The sequence below is a fragment of the Euwallacea fornicatus genome, chromosome 32, assembly GCF_040115645.1.
Source record: "Euwallacea fornicatus isolate EFF26 chromosome 32, ASM4011564v1, whole genome shotgun sequence".
NCBI classification, from domain to species: Eukaryota; Metazoa; Arthropoda; class Insecta; order Coleoptera; family Curculionidae; genus Euwallacea; species Euwallacea fornicatus.
The window spans coordinates 2,044,731-2,061,087 of record NC_089572.1 but is presented as its reverse complement, the minus strand read 5'-3'; the positions used below and the strand labels follow the sequence as shown (position 1 = coordinate 2,061,087).

The following is a 16,357-nucleotide window of genomic DNA, read 5'->3' as shown; positions in this document are numbered from 1 at the left end:
TAAAGTACCTGTGAAATTTTAATTTCAACCCGGGTATAGTCTCGCGTCGACAATTAAATGCAGAACAATACTGTACCATTGGAGGTAAAGTAATTAGGTCTTAAATAATTGAAAGATCCATTAAAGTAACGACGTTTAAAGGCAAAAATGTTCAATTTCCTATATTCTGATTTTCGCACTTGACACCTGAATTCGAACGGTGACCTCACTAAATAAATAAAACCATCATTGTTGCCAAAGTAGAAAAATTAGTACCTAGCCAAGAAGAGAAACGCGGCAACCTCGGATGCGGTTAAGTTTCGGGCCCTTATTTCAAATTCAAGCCTTTAACTTAATTATTCCGATATTAATATCACGGTAATTATTGTTTTATTGAATTTGGTTTTAGTAACCAGCAAAGCATGCATTAAGATTAAAAAAAAAAATTGATTAAAAATTAAACCGGCTACTGCCACACAGTGACGTCAGGGTCTTTTCACAATTCATGACATATGTATGAGCACGCAGCCGTCATCGGCTCACGTGCTTAAGTGGGGTTATGTTACAATGGATAAATAATTTCGTATTTTATGTTTTCATCCCTTAAATATTGATAACGGCCCTTTTAAAATGCCTCAGTGCACAATACACAATGTGGGTTTTTACCGGCCCGAAGCCTACGCCATTTACTGTATGGCTTTAGATCCAAAAAGTGGAAAACTAGCTGTAGCCAGGTAAGTATCTATGGCCCCATTTAAAAAACCACATAAAATTACCTCTTTAGGGCTGACGCAAGCGTGGAAATATGGAACTTAACGCATATTCCCTTCGTAGAAAAAACATTTCCTTCTCACTTCGATAATTTCACCATCGAAGGTTTGGCTTGGTCCAATGGTCGTCTTTTTAGTGTAGGCTTGCACGGCTCACTTATAGAATTCGACTTGTACAGCTTGACCATAAAAGGCAAGTGGTCAATTACTGGCGAAGCTGGGACATGCCTTGATTGTCATCAAAATATGCTTGCCATTGGCACAGAGCAGGGCTACATAAACATATTTAGGGCAGACCTAGATGGGGCAATTTTTGAAAAATTTCTTGACAAACAAGAGGGTCGTCTTCTATGTCTTAAATACAGCCCAGATGGGCAATATGTGGTGGCAGGAAGTATAAATGCAGTTAGAATTTGGAATGTTAAAACTGGCCATGCCATTCACAAAATGGTTTTGGGGCGTTCAGAATCCAAGAAGGACACTGTTGTGTGGTGCTTACACGTTTTCAGTGATTTGACAATATTTAGTGGAGATTCACGGGGTGTGCTCACACTTTGGGATGGAAAACTTGGTGCTCAGATTGAGAGCTATCAGTCACATCAAGCAGACATTACTGCCCTTTGTGTGGATGATAAAGAAGAGTCAGTTTATTGTGCTGGGGTGGATCCTTTGATTTCCAATTATGAAAAGGTAAAAGTTGGTAAGGGAAATAAATCACTCAAAAATTTATGCAAACCTTAATTTTCATCCTGGTCACCATATAGGAACCAACATGAAATGGGTAAAATCTATCCAGAGGAAAATCCACGACCACGACGTGCGCGGTTTAGTTTTCTTCAAAGAAAGATTGTATTCTGCAGGCTTGGACAGTTACCTGGTGTGCAGCTATCATCCGCCTAAAACCCTTATTAAATACGCCCCAATTGCATACGCTTCTTGCGCTCATGTAACCTCGGGGTCCGATCGCAGAATTCTCTTGAAATATACTAAACATGTGGAAGTGTGGTCACTGTCTGGACTGCCGAAGACTCAAGAAAAACCGCGGAAGCTAGTCATCATTCAGCGCATAGGTAAAAACTGGGAAGGCGAGGACGAGGCCGAAAGTGTTTTGTGTGCGAGCATGTCGCGCGATGGAAAGTGGATATTTGTGGCCACTTATTCAGGCTTCAGACTTTATCGCTTAGATATGGTTAGTTTTGTTAAATTCGATTCCGAAAACATTTTTTTTTTTGGCAATGATTACAGAACAATGGAGAACCGAGGCTAGACAAAATGGATCTGGATGACAATCTGGTGTGCTGCGTGCAGGCAGCGTTCAACGATAAGTATCAGCAGCTCTTCACCGCCCTCAGTATCGGAAAATTGATAGTTTATGACGTGGTAGATAACGATCCGTTTATATCTCAAAGAATCGACCTTAAAGCGTGTGGATTAGAAGACACTGTGCGTCTGCTGACTACGTCAAAGTGCGGGAAGTATGTTGTGGTGGCTGATGCCAAGAGTAACATTGCTACTTTTAAACACACCAAGGACGGATACTCATTTGAGGGGAAATTGCCAAGGTTTGAAGCGGGGCCCACTGCTTTAGCTGTTAATTCAGATAATCTTGTGGTGGCGTATGCTGATAATAAGGTTTGTTGGTACATCAATTATGACTTCTTTTTCCCTAAAAAAAAGGAGAATTATTACATTATTCGCAAGGCGAGAATCTTTGGACCTTGGACACACCGTGTAAACGTAGGTCCATAATTGTTTAAATTTTAACGCGAAAATATTGAAATCTGCCCCTGATCAGTCTGTCTTAACAGAGCGATAAACCGATTCCGGATTTTCAGAATATCGGTCGGAACTCTTTGGACATATTTTTGACAGTTTATGATCTTGTTGGTTGTTACCAGTTGGAAAGAATTTATTGCAAATTTTTTCATTAAATAAAAATGTTTGTCTTTAATTGTAGATTTTCGAGTATAGCCTCATAGACCGAAGATCTACCGGACTGTCTTCCAGACTACTCGGCTTGTGGAAGAGTCGCACACACCCTATTAGAAGCATAACATTCGATGTTCAGAACAACATATTTCTCCACGATGACAGCAGCATTTTTGTGATAAACAAATCCCCCGTAAGTACCAATTTCGGTGGGCTATAAAGAGGGGACGGAGGGGTTGTTGTCCGATACTCTTTTAATTAAAAGTACCTGTTGTGCGGAGGACCGTGAGCTCTGGATTAATCCGTAATTTATCGTTCGCCATGTCGAGTGCAAACGTTGCGAACGCGCTATGAATAATTCACGTCGTCGCCGACCGGTGTATGTGTATTACTGCGTCGTGCATCATGTTAATGCTCTGCAAAAGGGGCTTGTTCATTACGCGATTTCATTGTTTGGAGAGAATTTATGCCCCTTTTTCGACGAGGAATTGGGTTAAAGGGGGTGGTTTTTCTGGACGCAGTCGGCGAAGTTAGTTCGAGCCATTATAAGTATTATCAGTGAGGACTTCATCCAACGTAAAATGATTTATTTCCAGTAATGAGTAATATTCCAAGCGGACTTTTAAATTCGAAGGTAAATTACTTTAAATTTTATTGAATCTGCCGTGATTTAATGGGATTTAATCTGATACCTCGTCATAATAGGTATTATGAGTCATAATAGATCATCCTGATGTTATTTGCGAATGTGATAATCTTCCGTCTGATAACATTCTACTAGATAGGAGCTTTCCCCTTCATTTATTCATCCATTCATCACCATCAAGATTTCCGTCACTAAAAAATAGGGCACGTATAAAGACAACAGAATGGGAGACGAAATAGTTGCATGGAACGCACTATAAGCTCATGAACTAAGACTCAATGGACAAATAAAGGACATACAAAGTTCTGGAAGACGGGTAATTACTATCTGAAATAGAGGCTTTTATAGTTGCAATATAAATGAAGTTATACCCACTAATAACTATAAAAATATATACTGAAGGATCTCAATTAAGTGCACAATAAATGTAGAAAACACCATTTATTCTCAGTAACTATAGATCACATACCGTCTGGTTACAAAGTTTAGGCGCCTATACTAGCAGACAGAATTCAGTAGCAAAAGTTATCCATCAAGCACTGGCACTTAGATATGGCCTCCATTCCTACAATCAATCATATCAGTCCCAATGGCCAGAACTGGTATTGGAGAATAAACTGTATAGATTCTATTAGGACCTACAGGAATTCGGACAGACAGGACAATCACCCACGACAGACTCGACACTATTTCGAGACAACCACTTATTTAACTGTTTTAGCAACGCATTCAAATCAAAACGGTCTCATGAAATCCAGAGCAAAAAAGAGTAAATATCAGAAAATCGCAAACGAAGTACACAGATTAAGGAAACAGAAGATCATCCCATCTCTAATGCTAGCAGCATACATCATACTATATACGTTCAGGAGATATCTAAATGAATTTGAACTTTTAAGCAGTGCACACCCAAGAGCCAAAAAAGCAGCCGTACTGCATACGTGTAATATCCTGAGATCCTTCCTTAATGAAAAACAATCTCCTGGTCTTCTGCAACATGAACAATCAGCAGCAACACCCGACGTTGAACGCTCAGAGCTATCTCTACGTAATAGTAAATGGTTTTATGGAAAAAACATGGACAAATTCGAGAGTTCGCACTTATCTATGTAAAAGAGCGCTCTTCTCAGTGAGTTTGCACTATTGCATTTGATTCAATCAAAACTGGGCGCCAACTAACGTGATTTACACAGGGTGGCTTCCACCTAACGGCCCTTTGTCTATAAGCATGTATCTTTCTATAAATCGGCCATCTAACGGCGAAAAGATGAAGTATTCAATTACGGAAGGAACTTGAGTATATTCGCGAGTGCCATCTATTGGAACGCGCTTAGAATTAATCGTTCTCCAGGGTTTCGGTATAGGTGAGCGGTTCTGGGACTCATAATCGTTTTTTTTTTGTGGGAAAATCTAAAGACAAGTCACTAATTAAAGAGCAAAAACACTATATTTCGATTAAAGGGGGGTTTTTTCCAGTAACCACAAAAACTACCACTGTCAAGTGGCTGTTCGTGTTTTTGCGTTATTGCTTATCTTCCACCCAACGTAACGCATAGCGGCGGCGAAACAACGTTTTCCATCGAACGTCCATTAATATCGCAGACAAGCGGTGTACAATGAAAGGATAACAAATTACGGGCGGCTCTCCTGGCAGGTCGTCGATAATAATCTTCGACAACGACCCCTCGACCGTTAAGAGATGTCATTATTTTTCGATTTCGACAGGGCGTAATTTACAGCCCGTCAGTCGGCGATCCATCCACCTGAGCTTTAATTACGCACTAATTGAATTTGTGACAATTATTAATCGGCTTGCAGGAGCGACAATAGGCTGCATGCGATACCGGGATTAACGCCCGGTTTTTGTTTGAACAGGGCCTTTTTGGTCACCCGACAACACCTTGAGCAGAAAGAAGCCCCGGTTAAATTTAGAGTGGCCGGTGATTTATCCCCAAAATACCCGGATATCCAGACCGCAGCGTGATGGAGTTTGTGGAGCGCCATTACTCAATTTCAAATTCGGGCGCGCCGGAACTCCACGTTCCATTGTTTGCGGCTTTGTTTTCCGGTGCAATGACGGGTGTCTCTATACCCTCCCGCACCCGGCACCTTGGCTCGGGGGACGACAAGTGATAAATTAAACTATCTATCTTCGGGAGGCAATCGGATGGCTTTAACTTAGTAGCTGACATGATTTGAAGCCTTATACCGGGACTAATTTAGTTGACGGGGTTTAATTAGAGAGCTCTAAGGTCGGCGAAGCCCGCGAGAGGGTAGGAAATTGCCAGTTAAATTAGGGAAACTTGAGTAACGATGAGTAACGTTTCAATTTTTATTTATCTACCCATCGCACTATTTTTCATGGTTCGACCAAACGCACGAAATCCGAAATTAAAAAAAAAAAAAAAAACATGCACGAGGAAAGAACCCTTCGGCCTTGCTGACACACCTCTTCGATCATACCTTCAACTCGTACCTGATTCTTCCCTCAATTTTTTTATTCTGCCCAGCACTGCCCACTAAGACCTCTACACAACCGAATTTAGGAGTGTGTTACACATCTGATGTTATGCAAAGTCTGGCTTTCCGAGTAAAATGCGCTATCAAGCATAAAATTCGAGTCACTTGAAAAATTTCTCAAAGAACGCATGAACAAATTCAAGGGGGCACTTTTCCAGCTTATGATAGCTTCTCCTCGACATCTAAAACGACCTTAAACAATTATCACATGTTGCGATGAACTTTCGACAAAAATCAGCGTTTTTTCTTCTGAGTCTTTGCATGTTGTAAATTCTACGACTGACTTCGTTATCATTGTTATTTTGTCCTTTAGTTCAAACGGCCATAAATCCTGTCGTTGCGGCGCGATTTGTGGCGGCTATAGAGCATGGTCACTATCACGAAACTACGAAGGACTCTGGTATAAGTCTATCTAGTGTGCAACGAGTGCTCCAGCTGTAGGAAGAGACTAAGCTGCTCAATCGAAGAGCCGGATCAGGTCGAGAAAGGGCCGCAACAGTTAAAGATGACCGTTTTCCCTTTTCTATTCCTTTGGGGGACCGAACGATTACGGCAGTTTCCTTCGAACTTATCTGCAAGAAGCAAGAAATGTAAACCGAAAGTGAACGGACCGTTAGGAAGCGATTTCATGTTGCTGAATTATCGCCTTAAACTGGCGCTACAGGGTGTCCGTTCTTTCGTGAACGCCGGATTTGAGCGTCGAATTTTGCACGAGAACACTTGGCTGGGACAGTAGAGGATTAGAGTCGCGTAATGTTTTTCCACGAATCTCGATTTCGTCGTAGGGGCTCAGACAGACGTGTGAGTGGGTAGCGACGACTAGGCGAGAGATTTGCCCAACCGTGTATTGCTGAACGGCTTCCATTTGGTGAAAATTCAGCTACGGCATGGAGAGGAATTTCCTTTGAAGTTCATGCAGAGTTAGTTTTCATCCAACAATAGGACTCTGAACGCGTACGAGTACCTGACAGAGGTTTTAGAAGACCATGTTGCATCGTTCACGGTTATTCCTGGAGAGAATGTAACCTTTACGCGCGATAACGTACGGTCTGACAATGCTTGCATGGTCTCTTGACGAGGTTCGCACCGTACGATTTGTCTGGCCTGTTCAAACTTCGGATTTGAATCAGATAGAGCTGGATGCTTGGGATGGGATAAAGAGACGGTTACGGAGATACGTGCCGCCCCCTGGAAATTCTAGAGAGCTTCGTGGGTTGCTGGTGCGGAAATGGGACGATCCTCTGCGGCCTGATTCGAAGCATGGCTTGTCCTCTACTCGCCGTTCCTGCTGCTAGAGGAGGAGACAGTCGATACTGTAATCCGCGAAATATTTCGCGTTCGTGGACAAATGCAGGTTTTTCAATTTCATTATTTTTAATACATCTCGCAGCAAGGACGGAAGTTCTTTTTCATTCGAGCAGTCGCGACAAAGTCGCCACCTAAAGTTGAATGTTGAAGGCAAAGAAATGTTTAATAAATTATCAGTCATGAAATTAAATGCAAATTACGAGATTACCCAAGCTTTGTTTTCGGGAGAGCATGTCAATAGGGGGATGTTACCTGTTGCGCCTAAGCACCTCGAAGATATACAAATTTCCTTTCGGCATTGCTTCGATTGGGAAATTTTTGTTTGCACGAAGTATATTGAGTCGTCTGGAAGACAAAAATCTCCCTTAACATCCCACGCTCGAGTCGTGCAACAATTGATCGAATTTCCTAAAATATTCTTTAACTTTCCAGGATTCCTCTCTTTTTAGTCCGGACAAAAAAGTCGCCAAAAAGTCAAGAGAACTGTCCTTGACTAATGGAAAATGCGACGATCTAAAGATAAGCACCATACCCAAGCACAAGGTACGTTCGGGCTCGTTCGAGGTGTTGGTTACAAAGAAAAGTTCTTTTTTTTCCAGCATTTGGTCCATTTAGCTGCCCTCTCAGAAGGCGAATTCGTCGCGGTCGAAGTTAACCCTTTGTCGTTGCTGGAAAAATTGCCGCCCGCCTTCGCTCAGAAAACCTTCGGTTCTAAATAAAATAAAAAAAGAAAAATATATACATACAGAACAGTAGCGGCGTTTTATTGTGCCAAAAAAAATCCCCATTCCTGGAGAAAATAAAAACACTTTTCCATTAAGCCGCGTTGAAACAACAGTCGGCGGCTCGCCATCAGCGAAAAGCGATTTTTTACGCTTCAATAAGTACGGCAAAACCTTTTAAGCCGGGGCGACTCTAATCAAAACATTACGAAGAGAACTGAAGAAAAATTGTTTAAAAAAAAAAAAAAAAAATGTGAGTGCGCCAATGAATATTTTTTCCGATGATGCAATAAGAAAATTTGGCTCTGCCGTTTTCGAAACGACAGAGGTGTACTTGGCTCATAAAAGCCAAGGCGATATTTTTCAAGTTCAAGTCCTGCAAAAAGTCACACTAGGACCCGAATCGGCACGCCTCTAGACAGGCGTCCAGACACTTTCAACTTCCCGTGATGATATTTCATTAAGGGCATTTTCCTCGGCGGATGATAAATGGAGGACAAATTATATCAAGACGTTAAGAGCAGTGACGTTCGTCTGGCCCATTGGCAAAGATGTCTCTTGAAGGGGTATTCGCTCGAGGTGGCGGCTACGCCCCTGACTCACCGTCTCTTCGCTGGAACGTTTTGTCTCAAGTTTTTGCCGGTTTTCGCTTTCGGCGAGTTTTGCGCCGAACGACATCAATTTTTCAGCATTTTCTTTTGTTAAGGGCAATTCTCGTGATTAAGAGTCTAGAGAGTGACGTAATTATTGCGATTTCGACAGGGGGGCGCTGATTGAAGTTGGAAATGTCCCGTTCGAGAGATGGCTGGAATCGTCCGGTTGTGCGGACTCCCTTAACGATTATCGTTCGACGAGGGGTCCTTCTCAAATTGAAGGCGCGACACCTACGAGACCCCCCGGAAACTGCAATCTCATTGGATTTTCGGCAAATTATTCGCCGCAAACGAGTATCAAGTCGTGTGTTAAATAAAAAAAAAAGAAAAAAAGGAATTAGTTCACCGCATCCCTTTCGTACCCCACGCAGACATCCAGAAGCTATCGTTGCCGCTCGATTCCCGGGGAAAAGTTGACCGAAAACGAGTATAAAGTCGATTAAGTTTTGCTGAATAAAAGAGCGAACTCGCTTCGTTCCTCTCACTATTTACCAGATATAGCAAAACGGACTTCACCATTGGGTTTTCTCGAAAAAATTAGCCGATAACGAGTCGTTTGAACTAATTTAATAAAAAATCTAGCTCATCCCGTTCCTCCTGCCTCTTATTAGACTTAAAAAAAAATTGATGTTGCTCCGAACTATGTCAACGGGGGGTAGCACGACGAGACGGCAATCCTAATCAGAAAATGTGTTAAAACAGTAATTAAACTGTATTCTTACTGGGGCAATCCGATAGCAGTCTCTGTCCCTGGAAAAACACAATTGATTTTTTTTTAATTCGCACATTTATCCAAGAAATATGGACGAAGGCGCAGGATCACAGGGCAGAGTGTGTTTTGGGCTTATGTATAGGGGTCCAAATTTCTCTAGGGAATATTCCTTGGAAGCCCTCCAACCCACCACATCTGCAAAAATGTTTCCTTCGCCTTAGACGCACTCCAACAACCCAACCCGAGCAGCTCACTGGTACTAGTCACTGGGACCCTTTCAGCGGGCTCTATCGGCCAAATGTCCGGTTCCGAGGGCCCCCTCGGTTTGCGTATCTCAGTCCGTTTTCTATACTCCTTTTCGGAAATACCGCATTTCGCAGCTTCGTGCAGGATCAGCTGAAAATTAGAATATACTCAAAGAGAAATGGGATAAGTTCGTTTTTCAAACCTTGTCGAAATCGAGGTAAAATCCCCATTTACGGGGCCACTCCCTGCAGGCCTTTTCTTCTAGAAGAGTCTGAGATTTCCTGCAATAAAAACTAAGCTGTGATAAAGGCCATTATTAAGGTACTTTTACGGATTACGGGTTAAATCTTACAAAATTTCGTATTGCACAACAAGATCGTCACTCACGTGCATTGCGCTAAGAACTGTTCTGATGTTATCACGGGGATTGACTCAAATGCTTGTTTGGTCGATAACGTCTGTTTTTCAGACATTAGCGCGATTACCGGCTTACTTATACATTGATATTGACACTTGCCTGCAATTAGTTAATTTACTAAGCTATTACAATCCCCATTAGCTTGGATTGCCGACGTGCATCTGAACGCGCATGTCCTACCAAGTACCCACCAGGAACCGGCATTAAAACCAAAACACGAGGCGTTGGTGTGCTTCGCCAAGCAGTAGAAACCGGTGCAGTTGTACCTGGTACCTGTGAGAGGTACCGTTTGCCCGTTACACATAATAATATTTCTGTAATGTAGACGTACGGATTGCCATGAAATTACTAACGATGGTAAGCACCGAATGTAGGCTAGTTACCCACCTCATACATCACCACTTTAGATCATGCACCTTGTGAGGTCGCCAATTCATCATTTCCTGGGCGGCATCCTCGTAGGGCTGGCTGTTGGTTGGATTCTGTTCATGTTTCATAAGGAACCAAACGAGTAAGCCCGGTTAATTCTCGACGCAGTTGCGTGATATACGGGGTGTTATTTCAGTACGTGGCCAAGCTCCAAGGGCCGGTTCTTTGGGCGATTCGAAGATGAAAAGTTTAGGTGGACGTAGGTGTAGAAACGTTTTTTTTTCTTTTTTTCAAGATACGGGGTGGCAAACTTTTTTTTTAATGGTTCGTCGGAGGTCCATAAGCGAAGGGCTTTGCGTACCCCCGAAGGGAGAAGTTGAACGGACTTAAATCCGGTGATTTAGGCGACCGTAGTTGTGCTTGACGTGGGAGCAACAATTTTTTCAAAAAATCAGTGGCGTACAAACAACAATAATAACCATAAGTAACACTCCCGGATTTCCACAAAACTCGCTAAAGGATTATTAAAATTTTATGAAAAAACGATTTTAAACATAAAAGAGTTCTTTTTACACATTGTATCTTGAAAAAGAGCATTACGGGATTTATGTCCACATAAATTTCCGTCTTAGAATCACCTAAAGAAGCGACCCTTCAAGTTGGGCCATGTACTTAAATAAAACTCTCTGTAATATTCCATGAAATCGCTAGCTTAGGAGCAAAACCAATATTGGGCCTCATTGTTGAACATCCAATTGTTCCCCATTTTCGTTGTACTGTGACGAGGTCGACCATCACGATTTTCAGCCAATTTCATTTACCACATGCAACGCGGGCCCTTTCGTTCTTTATTATTGCACAAAAATCCTCGACACATTTCAGCGCCTACAAGAAATTCTACAATCGTCGCGTCCTCATCGATATCGACACCTCGCTCCCAGCCAACGACATGATCAACACCAGTGTTGCAGATCAGCTCTCCGAAGACATCAGAATTATTTGCCTAGTCCTGACCAAGCCCTCCAACCACTTCATCAAGGCCGTGCACATCAAATCCACTTGGGGCAAACGCTGCACCAAACTGGTATTTGCGAGCACTCAAGAAGGTACGTGACACTTGTACAAAAGAGTAAACCTCACGGTCCGACCACTCAATGCAGAGCCAGTTTTGCCAGCGATCAAGCTCGACATTCCCGAGGACAGGGCTCACTTATGGGGGAAAACCAAAGCTGCCTTGAAGCACATCTACGAGAACTATCGGGGGCAGTATGATTGGGTCTACAAGGCCGATGACGACACGTAAGCTTCGATTGTAGATAGTCGAACTTGCAGCAAATCCGATATCTGTCTAGTTTTGCTGTAATGGAGAATTTGAGGTACCTGCTCCACTATTCCCACCCTTCTGAGCCCGTTTATTATGGCTGCAGGTTGAAGCTTCGCCGGGAGGGGTTGGATTATATGAGCGGAGGGGCCGGATATGCGCTGAGCAGAGAGGCGCTGCGCAGATTTATCGAGGTAAGCTCTCTCCCCCCTCTCCGAATCAGGGGGACATAAAGTAAGTCTTTTAGGAGGGGTTACCAAATGCGATGGCGTGCAAACAAGACGATGCCGGGAACGAAGACGTGGAGATGGGGAAGTGCTTGAGGGGAGTGGGAGTGTATTTGGGAGACTCCCTGGATAAGGAGAGGAAGAACCGCTTCACGCCGGTGTTCATAAACGAAATGTTGGTCCCGGGGGTACTCAGTGAAGTCGAGTGGTACATGGAGATGATGACCAATCCGCATTTATTGGTTAGGTTCTCGTAGTTTTGTTCCGCTGATAAGTCGCAAAAACGAACGCGGCCTCAGAAACGACAAGTTCGAGAAATTGGAATTGAACCGTGAGATCTCAAAGACTACAAAGGTTCCATTATCTCAGATATCAGAAACTTCATATTCGGTTTGAGGTACCTTCAGAATAACGCAGCTGTACGAATCCAAATCAAATTATCTCGGGAAGTAACGAACTTATCGATGTGAATAACACCGTTAACGGCGGATGAAAAATGTGTCTGAAGAATTGAGCGATTGCTGTCCTGGAGTTATAAATCTACATCAGGACACTTAAAATGCAGATTGTGGGTCGGCTCCGCCACTATTCTCGTGTTGTCCAACAACATTCGTACAACACTAAGGACGCTGCGGCATCTAACTTAATGAGACGTAAGCTCGCTCTGGAGTCATCATATTCCTCGCAGATAGGTTGGATTAAAAATTTAAAGAGTTACACGGTTCCTCTTCTCTCTTTGAGGGCCGGACAAATCCATTCTCGTAAGAAACGGTCGGTTCCAGAGAGTTTAGCGCCCTGGGCGAAATTTTTAATTGCCGCCCCCGCCCCGCGGAATGTCCCCCGCTCCGGGCCGCCCTCCCCCCCCTAAAGCCGGTACCGTCGTGAGATATACGTTACCCAGTTGCAAAGTAAAGCGAAGTTCTGATAAACTCGTCTTCCTGGTCTGAGATGCGTTACCTTAAAAACTACGAAATTACTGTTTCATCTAACTTCCGCCGAGCTACATTCCATTAGGACAAAGTTACGAATTTCTCTAATGTTGTCTAAGATACTTCGCCTTGTTTAATAAGTTTTGAATAATGCCAACGGTGTAATACAGAGTGTACCAGAAATATGCCGACAAACTCTGAAAGGCGGTGGGAGACATCGGTACAAACTGTTTTCTCCAACACACGCAGGCGCGCAAAACAAAAAAAAATGCCGATTTCCCATTGGAAGAACTTGACGATGTGCACCGATGGACCGGAAGAGGGAGTCCTGCAGTCCGGCCGGCGCGTTCTCCCGATCTGGACACCCTGGATTTTTTCGTTTGGGGCTGTCTCTGGTCTGCGAGGTGCTTTGTATTGAAGCCAACGGTCAACATTTTGAACAATTACTGCAAACCATCGTTCACTTGTCTCCGAAAGAACGTCCGACACGAACAAAAAGTAATCATAATGACCAAACCAGTATTCCCTCGTTTCTGGTCAAATGGCTGATTTGCGAGCATGTCCATTTGAGAGAAAAGTTTGTATTAATATCTCCCGCCACCCCTCGTAGTACATCGGTACATTTTTGAGCCATCCCGTATGTTACCTTCAAAATGGCATTTCTAGGAAGTAGTCCGACGTCCCTGTCTTGGACGTTGTGAAAGTTCTAAATCGTCTGAGATGCGTTATCTTAAAAACTGCATCGGTCTGAGGTCCGTTATCGTCGCTATTCGAAACTTGACTATCGCGTTAAGTTTGAGTTGTCACCGGCCGTATGTGACGTCGACTGCGCTGCGTTATCTTTAAAATTATTGGACGATCTAACGCCGACCGATGCAAGTGACCACCACGAAAACCGTCCAAGCAACGTTATCTTCAGATGGTAATACTGGCGATTCAGATAGGGTCAACTCGGAAAAGGTTGCTTTGGTAACTACCAGACGTGCGTTGTCTTAAGCATGACGAAGCTGCAAATTGTCTAACGTTTTCTGAAGTACGTGCGTTAAATGCGTTTATCGCGTGGTTGAAGCGTCCATCGATGTCGCCGATTTAAGTGCGTTGTCTGAAGCTCTGTCAATCATCAATCAAACATTGAGATGCGCCATCATAAGCGGGTTTCTATAGACATATTCGGGTTATAGGGCCGTTTAGCCTCGTCCGAAGCACGTTGTGGCTTGAAAATGAACACTCATTTCCTCGGTTCTGAGGTGCGACTGTCGGCTCGCGACATGCGCCGTTTCGATTTTTTTGTTGCAAAATTTTATTTTCAGGGTCTCAAATGCTGCTCCGACACCCTGATCTCGACCCACTACGTGAAACCTCATGAGCTCTACCTGCTCGAGTACCTGATCTACCACGTGACGCCCTTCGGAAGGGCCTACCGTCCGGTTTTGGATGACAACATCCTCGCGAAAAGCACCAACGAAGGACCAACAGGAGAGGTGACGGGTTCGAGTAGCCAGAGACGACAACGGAGCGACTTTGATTAAAACCTGCACTGCAGAGGTGTAGAAGTCGTTGTCCAGAAGAAAGTGGCGTGGCCCTTCGAGGGACCTCGCGCAAGGGCTCAGAGGACCGATTGTTTTCTGTTTGTGACGCTGTAATGAGGAGGAATAAAGCTTGTTTGAAAGTTCGTTGTCTGGAAGTTAATATTTCGTTTAGGTGGAACGGTGAGGGCAAAACAACAGAACATTGCCGTCGGCTCGATTTTCCTATCTTGCACCTTGTTTTATTCGGGAAGTAAATTGCCCTCAGGACAGCAGGGGCGTGGGAGGGGTTTCATGCTAACATTAACGCACCCCAGTTACAGTTTTCTGCAATTAATTCGTTGACTTAGGATAACACCTCACAACAGCCTCCGAGCTATATTTGAACAGCTTACTGGGAAACTTGCGGTTTCCTATTTAATATGGAGCGTCGAGACAAGTTCTGTCATTAATCGTTCAACTTATGGTAAAATTCGAGAGGTGTCTCTAAGTTCACTTTAATTGGTCTTAGAGCGGCACGTGATGCATGTGACGGTGACACTCTCTAACGCGATAGTCAGGACAACATCCGACAGGCGTCGCTCAGTTTACTTTAGCAGCCCTTGACGCGGGAACGTGATACGTGTGTTGCTGACACTCCGTAATGCGATAGTTAGGACAACATGCGACAGGTGTCGCTCAGTTTACTTTAGCAGCTCTTAGTGCGGGACATCACACATGTGACACTGACATGTGACACTGACACGTGACACTGACACGTGACACTGATATGTGACACTGACATGTGACACTGACATGTGACACTGACATGTGACACTGACGTTCCGTAACGTGATAGTTAGGACACCATCCGACAGGTGTCGCCCGGTTAAATATGAATTGCCCCTACTCTTTTTGGTGTTCCGCCCATGATTTGCAATGTTACCTTAGGGCGTTAGAGGCTCGCTGTTCCAGACCTAGAGAGAAGTGCAAAAGTTAACAGACAAATTTCCTGCGAAATAACTTAGCAGTCCCGGGGCTCGCAAAAGGAAGAAAAACTCCCGGATAGTCGGTCGAAAAGAAACGATTCAAGGGAGGAGTATTATTTATCGCCGTCGATTGCGTCGGGGCCGAAAGGAGTTTATCCGGGGCGTTTTTCGGCAGGTTCTGGATTGAATGCAACTGCAAATTCCAGGCACACGTAGTGTCGCCTGCTGCTGCTGCAAAACGTGCATGTGAACCAGAGTCGAGAATCTTATTATTCAATTTCGGAGGGAAGCGTCTCGCATAGACGATCGGGCTTTAAGTGGGCTTCTAGACTTTATTCAATAGGAGCTTTGTCAAAAAAAGGATTATTTTGCTTTCAGCTTACGGCGGATATTAAATTTACGTTTGAAGAGCTTTGTGTGGGGCAAAGATTGTAGAAGAAGCTCTCCTTATCTAAGAGAAGTCCGAAAGTAGCGTACGGACTTACTCATGCCTCACTCGATATTGAAGGAAAATCCGGAAAAGTCCTTCAGGATTTCCCATCGTAAATGTAAAAAGCTCAATAATTATCGCGAAAATTTTTCGTAAATCATATGTCTCCGTTTCTGGCCAAAGCCCTGCACAAAATTGGCGGAGTACACCTCTCCTGTTTGCGAATTGGAGAAATATGACATTTCTTCGATGTCAACGGCAAAGGAACGACCGTCGGACCTAAATGTTAAGAGACAATTTCGACGAAGTTATTATGCGAAAATCGGTCCAAATTTGTTATTAAAATTCGTCCGGGGCGTCTCATTTCATTAGCACATGCGCTCAAACGTCGAGTAATCAGAAGACAAAATGTCGGTCTGAGACCGCGTGGGCGCGTCCGTCCCTGGAACTTTTTTGCGACGTATAAACTCCACATGTCGCTGATTTTGCGCTTCTGCGGAAGTGGGTCACAGGTGTAGGAGCAATGAAGTAATGGCAAATTTGGAACTTTGTAAACGTCGATAAATCAGCTGGTCCTAAGTCAGTTCAAAAAGGATAGATTTCCATTAGCTGGCAGCGAAGGTTCCACTCTAGAGACGCATCCTGGTCGTCCTCCAGACCATGTATTTCCATTAAACGGCATTT

At 43.7% G+C, this 16,357-nt stretch overlaps 3 protein-coding genes across 5 annotated transcripts; 2 read left to right on the top strand and 1 right to left on the bottom strand.

The window, feature by feature from the left end:
* Window positions 1-502: 502 nt before the first annotated feature.
* On the top strand, window positions 503-7,904 carry l(3)72Dn (UTP4 small subunit processome component l(3)72Dn). The gene is made up of 7 exons (XM_066299072.1): window positions 503-713; window positions 764-1,449; window positions 1,514-1,938; window positions 1,995-2,381; window positions 2,707-2,871; window positions 7,585-7,695; window positions 7,752-7,904. The coding sequence occupies exons 1-7, from the start codon at window positions 610-612 to the stop codon at window positions 7,869-7,871; spliced, it is 1,998 nt and encodes a 665-aa protein (XP_066155169.1). The 5' UTR covers window positions 503-609; the 3' UTR covers window positions 7,872-7,904.
* A 1,175-nt stretch (window positions 7,905-9,079) lies between these two features.
* On the bottom strand, window positions 9,080-9,956 carry LOC136348315 (ciliary microtubule inner protein 1-like). The gene is made up of 4 exons (XM_066299068.1): window positions 9,838-9,956; window positions 9,688-9,766; window positions 9,494-9,635; window positions 9,080-9,434 (listed from the first exon to the last, which is right to left on the bottom strand). Exons 1-4 carry the CDS (start codon window positions 9,876-9,878, stop codon window positions 9,316-9,318), a joined length of 381 nt encoding a protein of 126 aa, XP_066155165.1. The 5' UTR covers window positions 9,879-9,956; the 3' UTR covers window positions 9,080-9,315.
* A 147-nt stretch (window positions 9,957-10,103) lies between these two features.
* On the top strand, window positions 10,104-14,422 carry LOC136348307 (glycoprotein-N-acetylgalactosamine 3-beta-galactosyltransferase 1-like). 3 transcript variants are annotated; one of them, XM_066299053.1, is made up of 7 exons: window positions 10,108-10,260; window positions 10,311-10,414; window positions 11,155-11,378; window positions 11,433-11,571; window positions 11,625-11,787; window positions 11,841-12,062; window positions 14,060-14,422. In XM_066299053.1, exons 1-7 carry the CDS (start codon window positions 10,243-10,245, stop codon window positions 14,276-14,278), a joined length of 1,089 nt encoding a protein of 362 aa, XP_066155150.1. In that variant the 5' UTR covers window positions 10,108-10,242; the 3' UTR covers window positions 14,279-14,422. The 3 variants fall into 3 exon arrangements, with proteins under 3 accessions (XP_066155151.1, XP_066155152.1, XP_066155150.1); XM_066299054.1 differs by lacking the exon at window positions 10,311-10,414 and having other exon boundaries at window positions 10,104-10,260; XM_066299055.1 differs by lacking the exon at window positions 11,841-12,062 and having other exon boundaries at window positions 10,105-10,260.
* The last annotated feature ends 1,935 nt before the right edge of the window (window positions 14,423-16,357 follow it).

What these genes read in the sequence shown, in the direction of transcription:
- LOC136348307 (XM_066299053.1), top strand. An exon ending in TTTCATAAGGAACCAAACGA is followed by an intron (nt 10,415 to 11,154) that starts GTAAGCCCGGTT and finishes GACACATTTCAG; the next exon opens with CGCCTACAAGAAATTCTACA. An exon ending in TACAAGGCCGATGACGACAC is followed by an intron (nt 11,572 to 11,624) that starts GTAAGCTTCGAT and finishes ATATCTGTCTAG; the next exon opens with TTTTGCTGTAATGGAGAATT.
- LOC136348315 (XM_066299068.1), bottom strand. Translation starts at nt 9,878, where the DNA reads ATGCACGTGAGTGACGATCTTGTTGTGCAATACGAAATTTT. An exon ending in GTTGTGCAATACGAAATTTT is followed by an intron (nt 9,767 to 9,837) that starts GTAAGATTTAAC and finishes TTTTTATTGCAG; the next exon opens with GAAATCTCAGACTCTTCTAG. An exon ending in TTTACCTCGATTTCGACAAG is followed by an intron (nt 9,636 to 9,687) that starts GTTTGAAAAACG and finishes TCTAATTTTCAG; the next exon opens with CTGATCCTGCACGAAGCTGC.